Genomic DNA, 25,552 nt, shown 5'->3' with positions numbered 1-25,552 from the left:
TCTAACCCTTTTAATTAAACAATATTTTGATGTTTTTCCGCTGCAGACAGTGAGGAAGGCTGCTGATATGTGCAAGGAACTAAACATCCCTTTCCCTGAGGTCAACATTCCCAGTGAAGATGTAAAGAAACCGAAGGACTTCTATGTGTTCAAAGGCCAAAACGCTCCAACCGTGATCCACATCCCTCTCTTTAATGTGGTCAACTGTGGAGGCAAGTTAAAGTCTTACAGTGTCCTGAATAAAACTGAATTATGAACTGTGTTCTGATTTAAGTGTGTTAATGTTTCTTCAGATGATATTGAGGCCTACCGGGAAAAATATAACACTTTTCAACGTCCTTACAGCGCTGAGATGATCACTGATCTCATGGAGGTTGCTGGAAAAAACATCACAAACAACAAAGACAGACTGCTGGAGCAGATTCGCCTCGCCATAAGGCCAAAAATACACTAATAATGAATAATAAACATCAGTGGTGTGCAGCGTTCTGAAATGAGGCGGCAAAGTCCTCACTGTTTGTTTTACTGTTTTTTCAAATATAAATTCATGTTTTAGTTAGACTTAATGTTAAAAATTCTTGACAAATGTGGAATCCAAATGAAAATGAATTTTCGGGATTTATCATGTGAACAGAGCAATAGGCCAATCAGATCTTATTTACAGCAGCGCCATCTTTGATTTTTAACGGGAATGAAATCGAGACTGTGAGGGATAGACATACATTTCTGCAGTGGGTTGTACTGTTATTTAATGTGTTTTTGGATTGTTCTGCAGATGAAAAACTGCAAAATATCTTTCCAAGAACTTTCATTAGTCAAAAAACTCCAGACAACATGAGCTGTCATGGCACTGCTCTGAATAAGGTCTGTAGGCCAGTCATTATGTTACTTTTCTTTTTAATATGTTTAACATGTTTCTGCATGTTTCAGTGTGTTCATTATAAGCAATAAATTGTTAATCATTAATAATCAAATCAACAATAACACAGACTGAATTACAACTATGATTGCTGATTAAAAAGAATGTTTTACCTTGTTTCTGTTCCAATTAATTAAAAAACTGTTATCTAAAAATAAAATTCTCTTTCTAACATTTGTTCAGTATCTCAAGATGGGAAACCTTTCACTCTAGAGAATCATTTGGTTGAGGCTTCCGCTCACCCGACGTGGTAACACTTTAGAATAACTCACGCTATGAAGCATTAGTTAAGCATTAGTAAATAGTTAGTTCATCATTTATAAAACATTAATAGACATTAATAAGCAGTTTATAAATACACCTATAAATGCTTTGTTCTTGATTTATAAGCATATCTATAATGTGTTTAATAAATGTATTTTCATACTTTATTAATGATCAATTTATCATTTCTAAATTAAGTATTACATTATTTACAAACCAGTTATTTAGCAGGTGTCAGTGGTTCATAAGATCATTTATAATGTGTAAGTAAATGATTAATAATTTAAACATGCATTTATACATCTTATTATTTAGACATATAATAATAGTTACTCAGTGTGTTAATAAATGCTTTATTAAAACATATTCCTGCTGTAGTTCATGATTAATTCAGGTAGTTATAAAACATTTAGTAGTTATCAGTTAACTATTGTTGTGAGCTCAATACAAAATAATTATTAAATACAAAAATACAATTATTAAACACATTATAGATATGCTTAAAATGTCTATTAACGCTTTATAAATGATGAATTGACTGTTTACTAATGCTTAACTAATGCTTCATAGTGTGCAGTTATTATAAAGTGTTACCACCTGAGCTCCATCTAGACAGTGACATCAAGCGTGTCGGCTCTCTGTGGGCCGCTGTGATTCTTAGTCTTTAAGGTTGAGCATGGTTTGGCCTCCTCTCATTCTAGAGAGGAGACAGTGATATGTGTGGCGGCTCTCTGTGGGCCGCTGTGATAAGCTATCTTTAAGGTTGAGCACAGTTTGGCCTCTTCTTGCTATAGAGAGTCGTTCTGCGGAGGCCTCCGATCTTCTGAGCTCCATTTAGCAGCGATCTCCAAGGTCAAGTGAGCTTCCTTTCACCTCCGTGTGGGGTCCTTTAAGAAACAGGTAGCTCCCTTATGATAAGCTTGGGGCAGACGCATCCTTTTAAGGGACTTTAATAGGTGGCTCCTTTTTAGATGTGCTGAAGTTTCAAGGTTGCAGCTGCCTCCCCCTAATTTGGGGTTATATAAGCAAGTGGCTCCCTTGTGGTAATGAAGTCGTAGCTGCCTCCTCCAGAATTGGGGTCCCTTAAGCAGGACGCTCCTTCATTTATCTAGAGGAAACTGCCTTCCCTGTTTCAGGTCCTTTTAACAAGCAGATTCCCTGAAATGCAAACTCTAGCATATTTGCAAGGTCGTAGCAGCCTCCCCTTATAGTGGGTTCTTAAGCAGGCGGCTCACTTGTGTTAGCAGTGAAGTAGAAACTGCATCCCTCACTCGGAGCCCCTAACCAGGCAGTTTCCTTGTGTGATCCAGAGATCGATAGCTTGGTTAAGCTTGGGCCTCCCCTTCAGGGTTCTGTAAGCAGGGATTCTGCTCCCACAAAAGAACTCAAGATGATCCCCAGATTGCAGGGGCTATCGTGGAGTGTACCCTCCCCGTTACAGGGATACCTTCTCTTGGGCACTCCACACTCTGTTCCAGCAGACTTTCGAGATTATAGCATGGCTAACACTTTTAGCCATTTTCTAGTTTCCTCTAGTGGCCATTGTTCACCCTTCCCTTATAGGGTTACTTTATTAGGGTCTGTCAACCCTGGTTCTAGCTTAGTCTAAGTTGGGGATCACAGTAGTGATGTGACATTTGAACCGAGGCTTCGGAGCTTGTGCCGAGCATAAATGGGCATGCCAGATGAAGCCTGTATTCGAGGCTTGTATTGGTAACGTAGAAATCACGTAACCAATGACAAACAAAGCCTCACTTTCTGTTCAATCACGTGCACAATTCACTTTGCGTGTCGGACAATTCACACCCCCAGATCTTACTTCATGAATAGGTTTTCATTCAGACTTATTCAATTACATTTTTTAAATACCCAGTCATACAAGTAATACGAAGAACACAAATTATTTCAGGAAAGTAAAATATTTGACATATGCAATTCATATATGTGTACATTTATTTTTCTGTTACCTCATATTGATATTCATACTGGCATTAAATGCCACAGTTTAATGGGTAAATTAATTTATCACGGAGATAAATTCAACACACACGTGCGCACTATTAGGCTTTTATTTGAGCACGTAACATGAAACTGTGCGATGGCTGCTTCGTCCGACAAAGTTTCTTTCACAGGGTTTTGGCTGCTTTATTTTTTACTAAACACCAAACAGGCGCTGTTTTCGACACTCTCGAATCTTTTCCCGAAACAATGAGGGGAAAGCCTCTGTGCTTCATGAGGCTTCATTTGCCCATCACTAGGTCACAGTCTTGGGTGAGCATTGGACTCCCCTCACAAGGTCTTCTGCTGAGTCCTCAGCTCCACAGATAACCCATCTGGGCCCTAGTGAGAAGTGGTTTTTGACTACGACGAATGCGGCTAAAGTTAAAGGCCAGTTCACACCGCACAGATAAACACCAACAAACACGTCTGTTGGAGTTTGTTGGATCAGGACGCAGCCTCTGAAGCTAGTGTGATACGCGTGTGATACCCCTGTCGGCGTCTGTTGCCATTGGTTGGAGTTTGTTTTCACCCGACTGAACATGTTTAATCAGCGTTTGTTGGGTCAGGGAATGTCTGAGCAGTGTGGTATAATTTTCCAACAAACGACAACAAACTCTGACGTAATCTGTTCTGGACACGAACCGTTACCATTACAATGAGGCAAGTACCTTGCAAAGACTGCCGGTGCCTCATGCACACACAACAAAGCAGCTTGTTCATTATCAAAATAATACAGTCGAACAAACATATGTCGTCATTTCTATTTAGAACCTTCTCACTGTAATTCATAACTGCACGTTTATAATGAACAATGCATTAAGGTGATTGTCTTATTACAAACTGTGTATATTTTATGTAAAGATAACATGGTAACACTACAATAAAGGTTATAAAGGTGTTGGTTAATGACTAACAAGTAATTTTTTTGAGCATTTATAACTGCATAAATAAGAATGGTGAGTTCCATGCAATCAATACCTGCCAAATAGTGTTTACAGCCCGCCCACAGAAGATAGGGGTGGGGTGAACAATAGCTCATTTTCATTTAAAGGGACATGCACCGAATCACTCGCTGTGAACAGAGCTGTTTTTGACAAGGTAAAAAAGGAGTTTTTTTTACACAACCATTAAGAAATTTTAATCAAAGTATGTTATTTTGACTTTTCATGAAGACCCTAAAGAATCATACTAACTTGTGGAAAATTGGCATCTGATGTCCCCTTTAAATACTAAAGTCCATATGCTTTTCAATCAAAAAATTGCCTGTAACAGAATCTTTAAACATTAGAATTAATGGTGAGGTTATTGAACAAGTATTAGAGGAAAAATAGGCATGATTCTCAGTTAAATTAAAAAGGTATATCTTACTAGTTTTATTATAATAAGACATTGTTTAACGTACCGTCATGCCTTTCTATTTTTAGACTCGATGAGATTGTTGTATGTGTCGTGGATTAGCTATTTGGCCTCAGAAAAATCAGTCTGTAATTAATCAGATCGAATGTCTTTACAACAGGGCCTTGAAAATATTTTGGATAGAAAGCAAATAAGATATCGTCAGATCTTAAGTAAATACAAGATTTTAAGCTTTGCTCACTTGATCTATTTTCACTGTGCAAAGCTTGTGTTTAAATGGTCTTGCCCCTCAGCCTTTGTCATTTTTTTGAGAGATTGCAGCAGATCCACCAGAGCGGCTTCTAGTGGCAATTGTAAAATTTAATTTTGTAAAACATCTTTTGCTCAGACTGCCCTCTCAGTGAAAGGTGTAAAAGTTTGCAACTCATTACCTGATTATTTAAAAAGTTTTAGTATTTTTTAAAAAGCTACTAAGAAGCAAACTTGTACGGTTTTTCTTGTGCACTATGTATTGGATGACTGTTGTCCCAGTTCTTTCTCTGTTTACTGTATCTGTCCCTAAACAAATAAAACATTAAATAATGTAACAAACCTTGCTGTTTTAACAGCCATTTGCTCAGACATATGGAGAACAGAGGGTACGTCACACCACCAAGACTGTATCCGCTTGTTAAGTCGTGAAGTAAGGAACGCCGTTTCTTGGGTCCAAGCCTTGACTTTTATGACGTTTGAGTGCTATTTATTCATATTAAACATTTAACATTTTAAAAAGTTTAAACTTTAAAAATTTAAAATACTTACAGTGTACAGAGCAGGCTCCGTGCTCACAGCGTCACAAACATTAATATTTTAATGATTTATAAAAGGTGAGTCACTGTCTGGCCATCTGAGATTTTGGTATGGAGATAAAGGTAATGATTATAATTTTTTGGTAGTATTACACCACATCGGGTGTGTATATTAGCACCGTTTTATTGTTTTCTTGTGGTATGAGATAGAGCGTTTGGACCCGGAAGCAGTGCCACGTGACGTCAGACTTAACAAACGAATAGAAAATGTCACTTTATTGATAATTTAATTCAGGAAAATAAAAATCTATTTTTAATAACATTTACAAATAAACATCAGTCTTATACTCCCTCACTAGGACAACGGCAATCAAAAGTGAAACGTCCAGCACTGCACTGCACTCTAGTGGTTACTTCCCACCCTACACTGCATAATCTACCTAAATAGACACTGTGATCACACACAAATCAAGGCAAAAAAGACTATCTATGTTCACAAATAAACCTGGCTGTCTGTCTTCGTCACCAGAAAAACCCTAATGGTCTCGAGCGACACATAGCGTTCCTACTTTTTCCCCATGAGCGCAAAGTCAACATGTACTCTCCTGGACTCACCGTTTCTCTAGCTGATTGTTTCTTAAATCTCTTCCACAACAGGTGAATTCAATCATCAATTCCGTCGAAGGGAGGATAACACACTGACGGCATGCTCCAGTAGGGAGGGGCAACATTCAAGGACAAATCTCTGTGTTGGAGATTTGATTTTTTAAAATATGAATTATTTTTGTGGTAGAAAACGTTGAGGCACCAAGATAGGCCACTATGAAGGGGGCTGTTGGGTTTGCTATAGCCCTAGGGCCCTACGTGTTCTTAATCCAGGGCCTGAACATAGTGATTGCTATCAGGATATGAGGAGACTTTTAACCAGTATAACAAAATATTTCTGTAGAGAATCACCTATTGCACATTTAACAGTTTCTTGTTTGAGTATATCTACCTTATTTTTCAGGTAAGAGCATCGTGGCCATTTGTAAATTTATGGATTTTTTGCACATTCACAGAAAACCCCTTACTTCCACGTTGAAAAATAAGGTGGATAGGTATTTTAAATTTTTTAAAGGGTTAGTTCACCCAAAAATGAAATTCTGTGATTTTCACTCATGTCATTCCAAACCTGTAAGACTTTTCGGTAACACTTTATAATAACTGCACACTATAAAGAATTAGTTAAGCATTAGTAAACAGTCAATTCATCATTTATTAAGCATTAATAGACATTAATAAGCAGTTTATAAAAACACCTATAAATGCTTTGTTCTTGATTTATAAGCATATCTATAATGTGTTTAATAATTGTATTTTCATACTTTACTAATGATCAATTTATCATTTCTAAATTAAGTATTACATTATTTACAAACCAGTTATTTAGGAGTTGTCAGTGGTTCATAAGATCATTTAGGAAATGTAAGTAAATGATTAATAAACTATTTAAAAGTACATTTATACATCTTATTATTTAGACCTATAGTAATAGTTACTCAGTGTGTTAATAAATGCTTTATTAATACATATTCCTGCTATAGTTCATGATTAATTCAGGCAGTTATAAAACATTTAGTAGTTGTCAGTTAACTATTGTTGTGAGCTCATCTAAAGTGAGGACTATTCATGCCTCGTAAAGCTTTATAAAGGAGATTTAAGGCTCAGTGATCTTCTGCACTGCTGTTCTCTAATGTTTTAAAGTTAGTACTGAGGTAGTTTTGACACTATGAAATATTTTATTACATTATTATTGTATTTTGGCACTTCTGTAATCCAGTGTTGGCACTGGTAAATTTTTATTCAGCAATGTTTACACTTTACAGAAATTTATTTTTATATCAGATTAGTAGATTAGTTTCATTTTCATTTTATGTTTTCTGGAGGAGTACAGGGATTTTTATTTTCTTTGAAATTGTAGAGGTTTACTTTTAATCAAGTTACCTATCGGAAAGATTCATTTTTTTTCCTTGAAATAAGTATTTCTATGTTCTGTATCTCTTAAATCTCTTTTATAAAAGCTTTACGAGGCATGAATAGTCCTCACTTTAGATGAGCTCACAAAAATAGTTCACTGACAACTACTAAATGTTTTATAACTACCCGAATTAATCATGAATTACAGTAGGAATATGTATTAATAAAGCATTTATTAACACACTGAGTAACTATTACTATATGTCTAAATAATAAGATGCATAAATGTACATTTAAATTGTTTATTAATAATTTACTTACACTTTATAAATGATCTTATGAACCACTGACGACAACTAAAGAACTGGTTTGTAAATAATGTAATAATTTAGAAATTATAAATTGATCATTAATAAAGTATGAAAATACATTTATTAAACACATTATAGATATGCTTATAAATCAAGAACAAAGCATTTATAGGTGTATTTATAAACTGCTTACTAATGTCTATTAATGCTTTATAAATGATGATTTAACTATTTACTAATGCTTAACTAATGCTTCATAGCGTGAGTTATTCTAAAGTGTTACCGACTTTTCATCTTTGAAACACAAATAATATTTTTATAAAATCAGAGAGATTTCTGTCATGCAACTACCACTTTGACACTTCAAAAAGTTCATAAAACTAATCCATATGAATTTAACGATTTAGTCCAAATTTTCTGAAGAGACCCGACTGCTTTAAAGACTAATAAACATGTTTTTGATGTATGACTTTCTACGTTGCATTTAAAAGTAGTACATTTTTAAATTAGCAAATAGAATTAAGTTTGCACATTTTATCATCAGTATTACACAGGCTGTGCGGTACTGGCACTTCTATATTTTGATGTTTAGCTTACCTTCACTTTTTCTTGTGTACCAGCTTTTCTCACATGTTGCTGGTACTTTGCCACTCAGAGTAAAAGAAAATTAGCAGTAATAATAAAGGAATTAAATAAAGGATTAAAATGGATTTAAGGGAATAAATAAGAATGGTAAAAGAAGTTCTAGGCCTAATTGTATTTATGAAGTAATCATAAGACTGAGGTAGAGCAAAAACCCAAGGCGAAGCAGACAGCCAGGGCGGAGCAGGCTGGACATGCGGCCTTGAAGACCGCCCTTGAAGACCCCCTGGACACTAGACTTGAAGATCCCCACGGCGGAGCAGATGACCACCACAGTAGCACTGACGGGCTTGAAGTCCTCCACGGCGGAGCAGACGACCACCACAGCAGCGTTGACTGGCTTGAAGGCCTCCACGGCAGAGCAGATGACCACCACTACAGCTCAGACGGGCCTGAAGACCCCCATGGCAGAGAAGATGACCACAACAGCAGATCAGCAGAACACTTAAAACCCACACGGCTGAACAGGAGAAACTGAAACAAACATGAAGCACAGAGAGGTTAGCATTGGTCCCTAGGGCCATGACAGTGCAAGCAGGGAGCTCTGGTCATGTTGCAGCGGGCAGACAGTTCAGGAACAATCTCTGTGGTTATGTTGGGACAGACAGGAAACTCAGGGACGACCACGAGGCTGGATTCTGGACTGGACTCATGGACAGAGGTGGACTCAGGAATGGACTCATAGACTGAAGCAAGCTCAGGAGCAGATTCATGGACTGGAGCGGGCTCTGGGACTGGAGCCATCTCAGCTGAGACGTGACATGACTCGCGACGATCGGCTGTGATCGGCTGTGACAGTTTTGTTGTGGCTGCCATTTTGTGAGCGTGCTCTAGCATGGCTGCCATCATACTAGCGAGTGCAGGATCACGTTCCTCCATGACACTCACAGTGAACGCTGAACCAACAGTCCACAAAACAATCCAAAAAACTACTCGGTGACGAACGAGGACCCTCATGAATCACTCTTGATTTTAAAGGCTGATTAAAGCCATCACAGAAAAAGTCTATTAACATACAGTCCAGTAAGTCTGAGCCATTAGCCAAAGCCAAATATTCCACAATGTAACCCTCGAGTGATCGTGTGCCTTGCTTGAGCGCTAGCAGCAAAATCGCTGCATTCATACCTGGCCAATGTTCCTTGGAAAAGCCGCTGGATCCTTATGAGACCGAGTTTTCTGTTGCTGAATGCATGTTTGGTCAGTTGTTCTGTAACATGTCAATGCAGGGAAGAGTAAAACAAGAGATAATCCAAACATGAACAAGAAATCCAGAAACACAGGGCAAAACACACACTACATCCTTACAAAGACAATGACTGACAAGGACTGATTGAAAGACACAGGATTATATAGGCCAGGTTAACAATGTAATTGTGCACAGGTGGATATGATCAGTGATGATGAGTCCAGGCAAAGGATTATGGGGGATGAGGTCCATGAATGAGTGGCAATGGTCTGGGGTGGAGTGACTATCTAGGGCACTTCAGCTGGTGATCGTGACACTCTTATATGCCGAAAATGCAAACGTTTCTTGTTTCATCACATTCAGTTATGAATTACACGAGTCATGATCGCATATTTTCAATTCAAAATGGTGAAATTTTATAAAAAGTTTGAGTAGTTTGCATCATAGATAGTCTATTACTGTTGGTCGCTAAACTGTTTAATCGCCAGTCAAACTGTTAAGATGCAATGCTAATAAAGTTTAAGAACCCTTCTGTTAAAGTTTCTTTAGGATTTAATTCAGAAAAGTAAATTACAATTGAAAATATATCATAATTTGCAAAATGTGCTAATTTTACTGTCCACCTGGAGAACGAGTTTTGTTGTTAAATGCTATATTTTACTTTTTCAAACTCCTCCTAGACAGTTGGTCCAATTTTCACCAGATTTGATATGGTGTTGGATATGACAATGTTAATGTATTTGGTCTTGGTGGAACAGATCTGTTAGACATGCTGCTGTTGCACAAATAGCACACACAAACACACACACACACACACACACACACACACACACACACACACACAGTTAGTTTGACCAATCTGGTTATTAAAGAAATCCACTTTAAGAAAGAAGAGGAACTGGCATCTGAGGGTACATTTACTGCACACGACAACAATGTACTAAAAATGCAAAAAAGTTTTTCCTTTGCATTCTTGAAAGGTTTCGAGTACAGACAACAACAACATTGTCAAAACGTTCCCCGTCCACACAGATCCACGAAAACAACTAAAAACATGTAATAAGCATGCACATGATGTCATCTTTTTCACGAATTTTGTGTTTTTGTAGTTTACACTGAGACAATAACGGTATCTTTTTCAAAAACTTGCACTTTGAAACATGTTTTCAAAAGTTTGCATTGTCAAACAAACAAACAAACAGACAAACTCCTATTTTTTTTTTCAGTTGAAAAAGGTGTCGTGTAAACGCCCTCTGAATGTGAGACAATTCACACCCATCAGTCCAAACTGGGTTCAGAGATGATCAGTTCAGCGTGGGTTAAGATTCCAGTTCCTCTTTTTCTTTAAGTGTGTTTCTAATAATAACCTGTGTGGTCAAACTAACCGGGGTCTCACGCTCAGCAGTAACATGTTTCCAAACCTCAACAGTGAGCTCACCGCTCTGAAAATACAACAGAAAACATGTAGCTAATGTCACACTAAGTGTACCTTACTCAATTAAAACTAGACCAAATGTTCTGAAAACACTAGAACTCAAAGCCAGAACACTAAGAAGACAAAAGACAACCATTAGAGGAAAAAAGTGTGTTAGTTTGACCACACTGGTTTTAGACATTGAGAAAGCCATACTTTTACTGGCATATTTAAAAGAATTTTTACATTGACAATGCATAACTTTAAATATACATAGGCTACTCATTTACACACATTGTAAAATAAACACAATTACTCACAATTTCTACATAATAAAATATTTTAGAGCTTGGTGTATTCAGGTCTAAAAAATCCCACTTTTAAAGTCAGGCTACCTCATATATCAAGGATTTCCAAGACAAAGGGAACCCTGGTTCTTCAATAGAAACAAAAGTTGTAGAGCGAGGGGTTGAATTAAGCCTAAAATAAGAAATATCTTGACTTTTTATTGTTTTAGCTTATTTCAATGGTAGTTTTGTCTTCATATGTAACATTTTGTACCATTTTGATGCTGTCAGTAGATGTTTTATGTGTCAATGTTTGTGCCTTTTCAATTTGGAAGCCCAAAGAACCGCTGGCACAGACATTGAAAACGTCTCGGGTTACTTGTGTAACCCTGGTTCCCTGAATAGGGAACGAGACGCTACGTCATATGACGTTATGGGAACCTTCTGCGTGATTGCGTCGTGAAGCACTCTTGTATCTAACCAATGATGAGACGAGACGTCAGAGGCAGGTGACGTCACGGACCAGGAAACTATAAAGCATACCCAGAACAAAGAACGCTAGCTTCTGGATTATGGCTGAAGCAAGACGCTCACAGGTATGTCAGGGATACGGCAACGCGACGTAGCGTCTCGTTCCCTATTCAGGGAACCAGGGTTACACAAGTAACCCGAGACGTTCCCTTTCATGGGAACTGTCGACGCTACGTCATATGATGTTATGGGAACACTGTCCCAACTATGCCGTAGAACCAAGTATCTGTCTGTTATCTTGTAGACAGAACTGACGACCCCGGAGTGGAGCCTATATCCAGGTTATAAAACCTAATAAATGTGTGCTGGGATGACCATCCAGCTGAATCACATGTGTCATTAATGGATACTCCTGACATTAAGGCCTTTGAGGCCGCCGTACCCCTAGTAGAGTGGACACGGACAGCTAATGGAGATGGCTGTCCGGCCGCCTCATAAGCAAGTGAGATAGCCTCGACCACCCACTTGCTCATTCTCTGCTTAGATGCTGGGCCTCCTTTCTTAGGAGACCCGTAACACACAAACAATTGATCTTTTTTACGCCACAGGGCAGCTCTGTGGACATATGCATCTAAAGCCCACACTGGGCAGAGCAGATTGAGTTTCTCCTGATCCGAAGTCTCGAAGGGAGGAGGATAGAAGGCCTGGAGCACAATAGGACCTGGGACATTGGTGGGGACCTTCGGCACATAGCCAGGTCTAGCATGAAGGAATGCCTTCACCATTCCTGGGGCAAATTCCAGATGGAGCAACTGAAAGTGCTTGTAAGTCTCCTATCCTTTTCAGGGAAGTGATAGCAAGTAAGAAGATAGTTTTTAGAGTGAGGAACTTTTCTGGAACCTCCTCTAATGGTTCGAAGGGAGCCTCGGCTAACCCTTGCAATACCACGGCCAAGTCCCAGGCCGGACCCTTGTGCGCACTGACGGCCTCAACCTCAGTGTACCACGGAGGAAGCGTGTGACGAGGGGGTCTCGTCCTACCGAGGAATCCCCCTCAAGAGGAGCATGATAGGCCGAGATAGCCGCAACATAGACCTTTAAGGTTGAAGGAGATAGGCCCTCCGAGAATTTTTTTTGGAGGAATCTTAGCACGAAGCTTATAGAAGAGTGGACAGGGTCCGTATTATTTCGGCTACACCAAGTAGAAAATAAATTCCATTTATAGGAATACAAGGGTGAGGAGTTTCTCTGAAACTTCCTCTAGTGGTTCGAAGGGAGCCTCAGTTAACCCTTCTAATACCACCGGAGTCCTTGTACGTACTGAAGGCCTCAGCCTCAGAGTACCACGGAGGAAGCGTATAAAAAAGGGGGGTCTCGACCTACCGAGGAATCCCCCAGAGGAGCATGGCCGAAATGGTCGCAACATAAACCTTCAAGGTTGAAGGGGATAAAAACATCCGAGAACTTGTCTTGGAGAAATTGAAGCACAAGGTTAATAGAAGAGTGGACAGGGTCCACATTGCTTTGTCTACACCAAGTAGAGAACAGTTTTCATTTATACGCATACAACTTCCTCGTGGAGGGAGCTCTGGAGTGGAGTATGGTCTCCACAACCTCAGTTGGGAGACCAGCATCTATGAGCCTGGCCCCCTCAGAGGCCAGGCCCACAGTCTCCGTAGTTCTGGGCGTGGATGAATTATCATGCCGCCCGCTTAAGACAGGAGGTCCTGCCTGAGAGGAAGCTCCATCAGGGAGCCATTTAGAAGTGACACTAGGTCTGAGAACCATATTTTGGTTGGCCAGTAGGGGGCTATCAATATTAGACTGACCCCTTCCTGGCGTACTTTCTCCAGAACTATTCTTTAACGAAAACTCAATCCACGCGCTGCCTCGGCAAGCGCGAGATCCGAGCCTTGCGTTAGACTTTTATTCCCTAGAGAATAAAGCCAACAGGAGTGGAGCTAAAAAACTCCCGCTAGTGCATGCTTCTCTTCGGGACATTTTTATGAATGAACACTGCTCACTGTCAGTTGTGAGCTGACGTGCATGCTCCACTCCCAGCAAACAACACATAAACCGCGTGTATCTCCACTCGCTTTATAGTGTAGCACAGGGGGAAACGCGATTCAAACTGCTGTTCACTATTGATTTGTTATAAACGTGTGATTTTTGAAACATGATATGTGTGTGAGGTGGCGAGTCCTCAGATCGATATCACAATATCCACCTCCTCAGAGCTGGACATGTGAAATACCGGTGCCTCAATCCAGGGGAAGAAACCGCAGAGCGTGCTTCCACCTGGGAGACGGCACTGAACCTGGCAGGTAAGGGCAGAGAAAGGGCGGCGCCCGTCTCTAATCCCTCTGTCAGATCCAATTGTGAACCCCACGAATGGAGCCTCCGCTCTGCCTCAGCAGAAGCGGGACCCGATCCGCGGGGAACACAGGAACACAGTGTTCTGAGAGTGAATTTTTTCGCCATAATACGTGTCTTTTTTATATATAAATATATGGATTGGTGTGAGATACTCTTGTCCTCAGACGAAGAGATTGTGACTTGTTTATGTAATAAGACAAACAACACCAAATAAGACACACGATAACACAGAGCGCTTGCTGAAGACAACAGAAGCTAGCGTTCTTTGTTCTGGGTATGCTTTATAGTTTCCTGGTCCGTGACGTCACCCGCCTCTGACGTCTCGTCTCATCATTGGTTAGATACAAGAGTGCTTCACGACGCAATCACGCAGAAGGTTCCCATAACGTCATATGACGTAGCGTCGACAGTTCCCATGAAAGGGAACTGTCTGTGCATCCAAACTGTGCAAAATGTTATGTATGCAAACTTATCAGGTATACAAATGTTTATGAATCAGCTGAGGTTCACAGAATATTGAAATAATGTGTAAGGGTGGTTTGCCTACAGGGGTTCAGGCTGCAGGACTGCCGAATGACTAAAGAAGCGTTATCAGCAAGATGGTATAAAAATGTACACTTCTTGTCTATTACCACCCACTGCTACTGCTACTTATACCAACAATGTAAATAAGCGCAGTTATAATAGAAAAATATGTGGGAGAGAGTTGCTATAGTGTGACGATATTATATTGCCATAAGTAGCAAACTTTTATTAAATTGCTTATTAATAAATGTTCACCTTTTGATTATTATTGTTGCCTCTAGTAATGAAGTGTCTGATTTTTAATTTCCAACCTAATTTGGGTTCATTTTAAGCAAGCCATATAATTTTTAAACAATAGTTGGGTTAAATAAAACTACTGGGTTAAAACAACCCACGTTTGTCCATTTTCAGCCCAGCTTGGGATGTTTTTAACCCAGCATTTTAGAGTGTGCTCCAAGAAAGGGTCCCAGAGGAAAAGAAGAGCCAGAAAGAACAGCCCAAGAAAAAGAGACCAGATCTTCTTTTATCCCTTCCTTGACCATGTGACTGAAACCCAAATGTGAGACATTCAAACTGACCAATCAGAAGATTAAAACAGAAGATAGACCCCCTGATGTACACACATCTTGGCCAACAGGCCTTGATCACTATCAGCACCTCTTTGCCTTTGGGAATACCAAATATCTTTTCTCATTTTCAGATATCTTTGTTTATTTTCAGCCCTACAAAGGGAATTAATAGGTTGATTTCATTTAGAATCAGTTCCATCCTACACTCTCAGGAAAAAAGGCGCTGTCACTGGGTCAGTACCCTAAGGTACTGAAAAAGTGAAAAGGTACATCTTTGTACCTTACTTACCCTGAAATGGTACATTTTAGTACCTTAAATTACATATTAGTACTTTAAAAGTACATACTAGTACCTTTTCACTTTTGTACCTTAAGGTACTGCCCCAGTGTCAAGCACCGTACCTTTTTTTTTGACAGTGTACCGGAAGTGAATGATATTAATAGTTCTCAGACATGATTTCTTTTATTGATATACGGCCATACAATCAGAGGTTTCTGTGTCACGTCTACAGAGTCTGCACAAGAAAATATGTGTAACGATGGAAAATATATTTCACCATAAAGACAGAGGTTTGACATAGACTATTTTATTATTAACAAATAAAATATAATATTACAAGCATTGCTGAAAGAAGCTGCTCAAACGGTTCAAACACCAAATTATCATTCCTGACATATTGTGATAAACGCTTACATCATCATGCTTTGGCTGTCCTCATAATTAGTGCAAGCTGACAGTTAATAAGCTGCTCGAGAAAATACATGATTTAATGAGAATGATCTAAGAGAGTAAAACTGTCGGTAACGCTTTAGATTACAGCCCGGAAAGTACTGCATAATTACAATGAATTTACAGCGTAACTTTCAATAATTATAGTGTACCTATAAAGTAAGTACGTGTAAGTATAGGGGAACAATATGTAAAGTCTTGGGAATAAAGGAGTAACAACCAGGAAAATAACAAATTATTTAGACTGTAAGTATTTTAGAACTAAGGGGTACTTATACTATTATGATAGACAACAATCTTACGTTTGGGAGCAATTTAGCGAGAAAGTGCACTGATTAAGTTGTTTCAAGGCAAGTAGAAAGAACTATTGCAATCTTTTTTAATACATGGGGAAATATGCTTTTGTTTCATGTAGTTACAGGGTAAGTATGACATTGCGAGCTGTGAATTAAAGTGGTGCTTGTTACACTCTTGTTTCATGTACTTCAACTTTTCATTTCAAATTCTAAAGTCCTGACAGAAAGTAACACGTTTTGTCCTTTTTTTGGTTGTTGTTGTTTCTCTTGGCTTCCTCCTCCTCTTGTTTCTCAACTGATGAATCTTAAGAAGGAATCCCATTGCTATTCTGTATTAAAAGAAAATACAGTACACCCAGAAATTTTCTCATGGTTTAGGCTATTCATCTTTTCGCTTCCGAACAACTGTCACCAGCGCCTGCATGAGAGTCGACTTTGCGTTCAACGAAGCATATTGTAATGAGCAACGTGAAGCTTTCATGATGTTCTCGCAGGAGATTCATGTGAAACTCGCGCGAGAACTGCCGTCTCTGTTATTCTGTCTTGTTTGTTTCTCATTATCATTATCTGTTATTCTGTGTATTTTGTTGTGAGCATTAATTAAAAAAAAAAAAACTGACATCCGACATCCGCGTGACTTTTCGCGTGAGTTTCTCGGCACACTTACGTCACGCTTCAAGTTAAGTCAAGCATGAACTCTCAACCCTCTCATGCACGAGCAGGTGACAGTTGGTCAAAAGTTTAAAATTTTAAAATATTTGGTATTTTTCTTACAAATACGTATTGTTTCACTTCAGAAGACATTGATTCATCCATTGGGGTCGTATGGATTACTGTAGTTATCGCTGTATGTGCTGTTTGATGCTTCGACTTAGGAACACATGAGCTTGCATTATAAAGTGTTCCCAGATATGATTTATTTTTCTAAAAACCTTTGTTTGTGTTCATCTTAAGAAGGAAAGTCGTATACATCTCAGCATGAGGGTAAAAGATGAGTAAACGGTGAGCACATTTCCGGGTGTACTGTATTTTCTTTTAATACAGAATAGCAAATGACATGGGATTCCCTCTTAAGATTCATCAGTGGAAAGAAAGAAAAAGAAGAAGAGGAACAAGAGGAGGAGGAAGCCAAGCAAGAGAAACGAATAAGAAGTGTTGTAACTTTAAATCTGTTTTGAAATAAGTTGTTTTTCAAATAAAGGTTTCTGAGTGATAACAGATTGTTTGCATTTTTTTTTTATTACTTACCCTGTAACTACATGAAACAAGAGTGTAACAAGCACCACTTTAATTTACGGCCCGCAATGTCACACTTACCCTGTAACTACATGAGACAAAAGTATATTTCCCCATGTATTAAAAAAGATTGCAATAGTTCTTTCTACTTTCTAACTTAATCAGTGCACTTTCTCGCTAAATTGCTTCCAAACGTAAGATTGTTGTCTATCATAATAGTATAAGTAACCTTTAGTTCTAAAGTACTTACAGTATAAACAATTTGTTATTTTCCTGGTTGTTCCCCCTTTATTCCCAAGACTTTACATATTGTTCCCCTATACTTACACGTACTTACTTTATAGGTACACTATAATTATTGAAAGTTATGCTGTAAATTCGTTGTAATTACGCAGTACTTTCCGGGCTGTAATCTAAAGCGTTACCAAACTGTCCTCATTTTCTAGACTTTGTGAAAGTCTGCAGACCCTGAATTAATAATAAAGACACTAGCATTAACTGATCAACAAGCAGACAGAGACTATACAATAACATGCTGAACTGAGCAAAATAAATCAGAGCATCACATGGGTTTGTTTGTTAACATGTAAAAGACATTGAAAGTATTTATAATGGCACTGAATGAAACCATTAGGAGTCAATTATATTAGATTCATATTCCTCTGCTCATGTGTTTTATATAATTATTCAGCTGATTTGTGATGGTTCTAGTTCACAGAGGCATAAAGTTCACTGCAGTTTTCCGGAGCTCCAACTTTTGCTCCTCTGATGGAGGAATACGTCACTTTATCATCACAGTGAACCTGAATGAACATCACAGTTATTGTTTCAACCCACAATTATTACAGCATGATGTTTGAGCTCAATTCAAGACAGAACTGTTGAAGAACTGCATATAAGAATAAAAGCGATATACTGTAGGTCGTGCTGAGAGAAGCTGGACAACATCAAGGAAGTGTTTGCTCACCTTGTTCGTTTTGCCTTGGTTTTTACGGTACGCAGTGACCTCGGTATAAGTCACATGATCATCTGTCTGCTCCTAAACATCAATGGAAATATGACAAACCAAGCTATTAAAGTCACTACTATTTTACACAGGGGCTGCAAATGTTTCAGGTAAAGTAAGTGTGAAACGTACCACAGTAAAATGTACCACAGTAACTGTCAAATATACACGGATTATTGAAGATGAATCATATTGTTCACTGGCAGTAGGATGAATGGAAATGTTGATTGTGTCGTTGGTTCATCATATTTGTACTTATCTGTGACTTTAGACCAGAAACAGTACAAATACACTAACTTGTCTAATCTAATTAATAAGATCTAATCTGACTAATAAGAGTGTCATATTTCAGGGTCAGTCCTCTGTGGAGAAGAGCTTATAAACACTAATAACTCATGGATCAACCTGCAATACTCACCACACATTCATCAGTCCCGTCTTCTGTTATCTGAAACATGATGTCACAGGAATATTTATGATCAAACAGACAAACGTTTCTAATGCAGATGACAGTCTGATGACAGATGTAAAATAGAAACATTATTTTTATTAACTCACTGATTTCTCTTCACTTAGAGGAAATCTGTCTAAATTACACATTTATTTATTCAGGTGTTTCTGAGTTTTTGTCTGTTGTTACAAAATATGAGAAACTCTGAAAACTCACCTGCTCTTTTTTTAAGAATCATCCAGAGAATAAGAGCAAGAAGGAGAATGGCGAATGAAGCGACAACAATCCCAATCACTGAGAGAGAGACTATAGAGAGACACATTCAGCATTACTGTGATTAATCAAATATAAAAACAACAACTACACCTAAAATGATAAATGACACAATTAATAGCATAATTATCTATATTTATCATGAAGTAAATTGATGCTTGTGAGGTACTTGTGATGAGGATTTTATAGAAAGTTGTGACGGCGGCGTCACTTCACGGATTCTACCTGCCGAACCAGGCTCAAGTGGAAACGCAACTGGAACCGTTCCTTACCATTCTAAGAACCTTTCGGCCCGATGGTGGAAAAGCAGCTGATGACTTTTTATATTTTTAAAAAAGAAATGAAAGGCATCGTGGATAAACATTCACAGCCACGATGTACAGAACACCACGCAAATATATAGAAGAAAATAAATAAAAACATTTTGGATGAATAAACCTAAAAAAATATATAAATAACTGCAGAAAGGCCACACTGCAGATAGGTATGCATTTCACATGTCGGCAAATCAAATTAAATCGGCTAAATTGCCTGTGCGAGCAAGCTTTAACTCTACAGCGCAACATCGATGCACCAAAAAACAATCAAAAATTAATTTACAGAATTGAATTAGAACAGAATATACTGTTCTAATAAAAAAAAAAATTAATAGTCATAATCAAGTCACAAGTGCAAAAAAGTGCAGGGGAAAATATATTCAAAACACAAGCCACAAATAATTAAATTAGATAACCCAGAGTGATCAATAACAAAAGTAGCCTATAGCCAGAATGGTAATTTCAACATTTACTAATACATTATTAAAGTCTTGTTAACATTAGTTAATGCACTGTGAACTAACATGAACAAACAATGAACAACTGTATTTTTATTAACCAACGTTAACGAAGATTAGTAAATACAGTAACAAATGTATTGCTCATGGTTAGTTCATGTTAGTTAATACATTAACTAATGTTTAACTAATGAACCTTATTGTAAAGTGTTACCGCCAGAATTGTCTTTTTAACTGCAGAGACAATAAACGCTAAACTGGATCAGAAACTTTGGATCATCTTTTACCATTTCAAAGTGCATCCAATTCTACACTTTAGATTTTCTTATCCCAGACATTGTTAAAGATGTAATCCCTGCCGCCAAGATGCTCCTCTGTCGGTCACGGATCATGGAAAGTAAAACTTAACTCTGTCACAGGGGTGGTTTGATTTATTCACGCACATTAAAAATATTTATTAAAAGCTTCTTTCTTTTCTCATTTTTATTTAAAGCACTATCATAATAGGCTGTATATTAACTTATTGGGAGAGAACCGGTACATCTGTGTGAAATCACATATTGAGCACCTCCATATCTCGTCTCATAACACCTCTGCGAAGATTCGACTGTGAGATTGGTAGTCGAATCAGGCTTCTCCGATCGAAGCATCAAATCATCGACTATTCAGGGTCACCCCTAACCTACATTCTCAATAAAGTGCAGTTTCAGAAACCTCTGGGCCATACTGGGTCTGTGCTGACAGTGAGCAACGCTCTGCTTCCTCACTCTCGACCACACCCTCATTCACCACGGATAGGGAATTCGCGTTTCAAGGACCCTCACACCTCCCTGCCCAGTCCCTCAGGGGACCCACAGAGCCAGGTAAGTGCACCACACTCACCGCCTCTACTCCGGGACACTGTGCTTTCTGGTTTGGGCCCTAGCGCTCCTCACTGCCCCCCTGCGGGTGCGTTTGTTGTCCCTTTGGTGCCACTTGTACAGAGTCTGGGAGCCTGGTTAGCGCTTCCCAGTCCGTCCTGCTGGCGCATTCGGACAATCAGACTCAGCTATACGTTTCGGTTCTCCAGGCGTACAGAGATTGCAGTCCTCCTGATGAAGGACGCAATAGAGCCTGTCCCTCCGGCCAATATGAAGTCAGGGTTTTACAGCCCGTACTTTATAGTACCCAAAAAGTGCAGGGGGTTACAGCCAATCCTGGATCTGTGTGTCTTGAATCGTGCCCTTTACAGGATGAATGTTAGTTCAGATGCAACATACTGTACAAAATGACAATTATATTTTAATTAGTCAACACATAAGATAACTCTAGCATTATGCACAGTAAAGCACTGATGTGAGAAAGACAGTGATGATGTACCTTTAGTTTCTGGTGTCTTTATAGTTGACTTTGTGGTGTGGACTGGAATCAGTGCTGTTGTTGTAACATCTTGAGCTGTAAAGGATGAATGTTAGTTCAGATGATTCATACTGTAGAATAATACAATCATATTTTAATCAGCTAACAGAGACTCTAACCTGAATACTTGACAGTGTATCTGACTGAGGTCTTGACTTGATTTCTGAGAGTAAGCCGACATCTCCACTCTCTGTTGTCATCTTCATTCAGGAGTGTTGTAGTCAGATTGATGATACAGAGTCCTGAAGCTGATATCTGATATCTGGAGTCTGTCTTCAGATCAACACCAGACTGATTCACCCACAACAGATGAATTCCCTCAGAACGGGCCCAATGATCACAAGGTTCTCCATCATGTGAATACAACTGACAAGAGAGAGTCACAGAGCGACCTGGACTGATCTCAGTCTGTGAGGATGATGATGATGATGAAACTGAACACAAGACACAAATCACATTACAGACTTTAGTCTTTTCTGCAAACATGAGTTTAAAGGGAGAATGGAGTCCTTTTAAAATTGAACATAATCATGTAATTCACAGAAACACTAACCATGAAGAACATGCAATGAAACACGTGCATCAGTTCCTTCTTGTTTGTCATTCACATATTGTCGGCAGCTGTAATATCCAGGATCTTCTTTTGTGACTTTCTTGATGTTCAGAGAGCAGTCAGACCCCAGACTCAGTCTCTCTGTGTCTTTCCTCTTTTTCCCTAAAGTAATCAGTTCATCTGTCCCTGAATGTCTGAAACTGCTATAGATCCATGTAGTTGAGTTGCAGTCAGAAAGAGCATTATTACAGGACAGACGGACATCTTCACCAGAACTGATGAACACATGAGCATCATTCACTCCACTGGTACCTGAAACACAAGTACATTTGAGTAATTATTATGTTATATATTAATAAATGAAAATATAAAACATATCAGCATAAAAAGTCATACAGTCTTTTCCTCACTTAATGCAAACACACTCTCCAGAATGAACTGTTTTTCTTCATCAGAGAGCTGTTCAGATCACTCACACACTCTTAATATGATGATAATGTTGCATCATCAGATGTTTGAGTGTGACACTATGTCCAGTATCAGGAATTATACAGTATGTACTGTATCAATACACAACTCTGAGATCACAACTTGAATGTGGTCAAGAATAAACTGAGCATGTTCAAATGAACTCTTTCCCAGACTAACTCCACTAAATGTCTTTAGAGAAAGTACAGATTTCTTTACCTGTGAGAAGTGAGCAGAGAATGATCAGTCCCAGCAGACACAGATCACACTTATCAGACATTTTCTGTTTCTGTCAGTCTTTCTTTTCAGTATATAGTTACAGCTCTTTCTCTAAACATCATCAGCTCCTCCTGTGTTTGTGAACTTCCTCTGATCTGACCGAATGAGTGTTTAAATCCGGCTACAGTTGATATATAGTGACGCTGTGCCAGTGCATGATGGAGAAGTGTTGCTTCACAGCTCTCTTATTAATATCCACTCAAATTCTATTTTGTTGATTTACAGTACACTCTTACTGTAATAGGAACTGTCCCTCAAGAGCAACTTATGGTGACGTGTTCAATAATAAGAGCTCAGTTAACAGTTTTAACCTACAATCATTCTGTAAACTCCTCAACAGGTTCAATCTTCCCTCTAGAGAGCGAGTGCTGACTGTTACCAGTGTTGTGTTGAATGTTTCACTGTCTAACCACCATAACCACTAACCTAAGAGGAACAGATTTGACACAACACTGGTCGAGAAACATATTCTTCACTGTGAGAAGTGCTACTGTAAACCACACTGTCACCCACATTTGGTCTGAACACAACTCATAGACTCATGAATTCCAAAACAGTTTTTAAAGTAGGGTTAGTAATTATTAACATCATCTCCAGCTTGGTCAAAAAGCATTTGCACACACTACATGAGCATTTAGAAAAGATATTAAGTGTCTTCATGGAGTGTTTATACACATCGATTATAACATGCTGCTTTACTCTCTCCAGCCCTGAGAAAATATATCAGATCAAAGCTCCTATATTAACACTGCCAATGTCAAATGCAAGTACATCGCCTGCATTGAGCTTCATGATGTATTTATGTGTCCGATAATGTGGCTTGTTAGTTTCCAGTTTGTGTTTTCAATGTGCTGTAGTCGCTTAAAAAGCACTAAAAATGAGTTTCCGCAAGAAGATCCAGTCCACACCGATCTGAGAAAGCAGTGGCAGGTAAATATACGTATATCACAAATAAAACAAATATGACTTAAAAATCAAAGATGACTTAAAAATCAAGATGTAAACTGACATTGTATTTCTTATTTTAATTCGTTCTCTAAACAACTGTTATTTATTTAAGCTTGGAACACCTGGATATGTGAGAGAATATAAAAAGTGTGATTTATAAAGCTGGAAAAGTCAATAAAATTAATAGAATTTTAAAAAGTCAATGAAATGTCTATAGTTAATATAATTTTTACTTATCATGCTGAAAAAAGCTATCTGTGAGTAACTTTGCCTCGGATTTTTGAAACATTATGACAAATTTCAGTGCATTCAGGAACAAAACTGTATTAACCAAACAGTATTTTTTTTTAAATATATGTTCACATCATGCAGATCTTTTATGATATATTATAGATCATAAACATATTTCTTTACCTGTGAGAAGTGAGCAGAGAATGATCAGTCCCAGCAGACACAGATCACACTTATCAGACATTTTCTGTTTCTGCAGTCTTTCTTTTCAGTATATAGTTACAGCTCTTTCTCTAAATATCATCAGCTCCTCCTGTGTTTGTGAACTTCCTCTGATCTGACCGAATGAGTGTTTAAATCCGGCTACAGTTGATATATAGTGACGCTGTGCCAGTGTATGATGGAGAAGTGTTGCTTCACAGCTCTCTTATTAATATCCACTCAAATTCTATTTTTGTTGATTTACAGTACACTCTTGCTGTAATAGGAACTGTCCCTCAAGAGCAACTTATGGTGACGTGTTCAATAATAAGAGCTCAGGCAGTTTTTGTATCAGTTACCCTGTTAGAGGGGTGACATTTTTCATCCTGGCCATAAGAGGGTGATAAAAAGAGGAAAAGATAGATGAGAGTACAAAGGGAACACATTTTGAAAGAGAACCCTAATGTATTGGTTCGAAAAATTCCTTCTGGATGTACATTGGATACAGACTTTACAATGTATGAACTGGAGCAGGTGTTACAGGGGGTGAAACATACATCGCCAGGAAAAGACGAAATATGTTATGAAATGATAAAACATCTTTCAGATGTATCTCTAAACATTATTTTAGGGTTTTTTAATAAGATATGGGAGTTGGGAAAACTCCCTTCCTCTTGGAAACATGGAGTGATAATTCATTTACATTTAGTCATTTAGCAGACGCTTTTCTCCAAAGCGACTTACAAATGAGAATAGTAGAAGCAATCAAATCAACATGAGTATAACAGTGTGTAAGTGCCGTGTCAAGTCACAGTTTCATCAGTAAAGTGCTCGTAGCAAGGTGGGTTTTTTTTTTTTTTTTTTTTTTTTTAAATATATACACAAATAGATGGAGAAAGAATAGAAAATCGAAAAAAGAAAAGTAAAATATAAATAAAAAAAGTGCTATATTACTGGGTCAAGTGTTGACGAAAAAGATATGTCTTTAGCAGTTTTTTGAAAATGGCTAAAGACTCAGCTGCTCGGATAGAGCGTGGTAGGTCATTCCACCAACCAGGAACAGACCAGGAGAAGGTCCGTGAGAGTGATTTTGTGCCCCTTTGGGATGGCACCACAAGACGCCGTTCACTTGCAGAACGCAAGCTTCTGGAGGGCGCATAAGTCTGAAGTAGTGAGTTTAGGTATAGTGGTGCAGAGCCAGTGGTTGTTCTGTAGGCAAACATTAGAACCTTGAATTGGATGCGAGCAGCAATTGGCAGCCAATGCAAACTGATGAAGAGAGGTGTGACATGCGCTCTCTTCGGTTCGTTAAAGACCAGTCTTGCTGCAGCATTCTGGATCAGTTGTAGAGGCTTGACAGTGCATGCTGGAAAGCCTGCCAAGAGAGCATTACAATAGTCCAGTCTGGATAGAACAAGAGCTTGGACAAGAATTTAATCTTCCTAATGTTGTACAGAGCAAATCTGCAGGACCGGGCCGTTGTAGCGATGTGATCTGTGAAGCTTAAACAATCATCCATCACCTCTCTGAGGTTCCTGGTCGTCCTGGAAGGAGTTATGGTTGATGACCCAAGTTGAATGTAAAGGTTATGATGAAGTGTTGGGTTGGCACCGACCACAAGCAGTTCCGTTTTTGCAAGG

At 38.6% G+C, this 25,552-nt stretch overlaps 2 protein-coding genes and 1 long non-coding RNA gene across 20 annotated transcripts in view; 1 reads left to right on the top strand and 2 right to left on the bottom strand.

The window, feature by feature from the left end:
- LOC127513090 (cytosolic phospholipase A2 gamma-like) overlaps nucleotides 1–25,552 on the top strand; it is a 115,696-nt gene that overhangs the window by 7,941 nt on the left and 82,203 nt on the right. The window contains exons 14-15 of one of the 2 annotated variants that reach the window (XM_051894639.1): nucleotides 47–212; nucleotides 294–1,091. The exons of the other annotated variant lie outside the window; for it this stretch is intronic. Of the exons in view, the coding sequence (XP_051750599.1) occupies nucleotides 47–212; nucleotides 294–454 (327 nt within the window). The 3' untranslated portion in view covers nucleotides 455–1,091. Of the gene's footprint in view, nucleotides 1–46; nucleotides 213–293; nucleotides 1,092–25,552 lie in introns of those variants that run through there. 2 annotated transcript variants of the gene reach the window in all.
- LOC127513098 (uncharacterized) overlaps nucleotides 1–25,552 on the bottom strand; it is a 122,046-nt gene that overhangs the window by 87,446 nt on the left and 9,048 nt on the right. For 3 of the 17 annotated variants that reach the window (XM_051894665.1, XM_051894681.1, XM_051894698.1), the window contains exon 4: nucleotides 21,194–21,268. The exons of 3 other annotated variants lie outside the window; for them this stretch is intronic. In XM_051894665.1, the coding sequence (XP_051750625.1) occupies nucleotides 21,194–21,268 (75 nt within the window). Of the gene's footprint in view, nucleotides 1–21,193; nucleotides 21,269–21,351; nucleotides 21,667–21,785; nucleotides 22,098–22,472; nucleotides 23,145–23,894; nucleotides 24,135–25,552 lie in introns of those variants that run through there. 11 more of the 17 variants (XM_051894680.1, XM_051894683.1, XM_051894691.1 and 8 more) reach the window with 9 other exon arrangements.
- On the bottom strand, nucleotides 15,611–18,770 carry LOC127513131 (uncharacterized). Its single transcript, XR_007930339.1, has 3 exons — nucleotides 18,754–18,770; nucleotides 18,297–18,368; nucleotides 15,611–18,132 (listed from the first exon to the last, which is right to left on the bottom strand). It is a non-coding gene; the product is annotated as an uncharacterized LOC127513131 (long non-coding RNA).

The sequence above is a fragment of the Ctenopharyngodon idella genome, chromosome 5, assembly GCF_019924925.1.
Source record: "Ctenopharyngodon idella isolate HZGC_01 chromosome 5, HZGC01, whole genome shotgun sequence".
Classification (NCBI taxonomy): Eukaryota; Metazoa; Chordata; class Actinopteri; order Cypriniformes; family Xenocyprididae; genus Ctenopharyngodon; species Ctenopharyngodon idella.
This window is presented reverse-complemented; position numbering and strand designations above follow the sequence as displayed.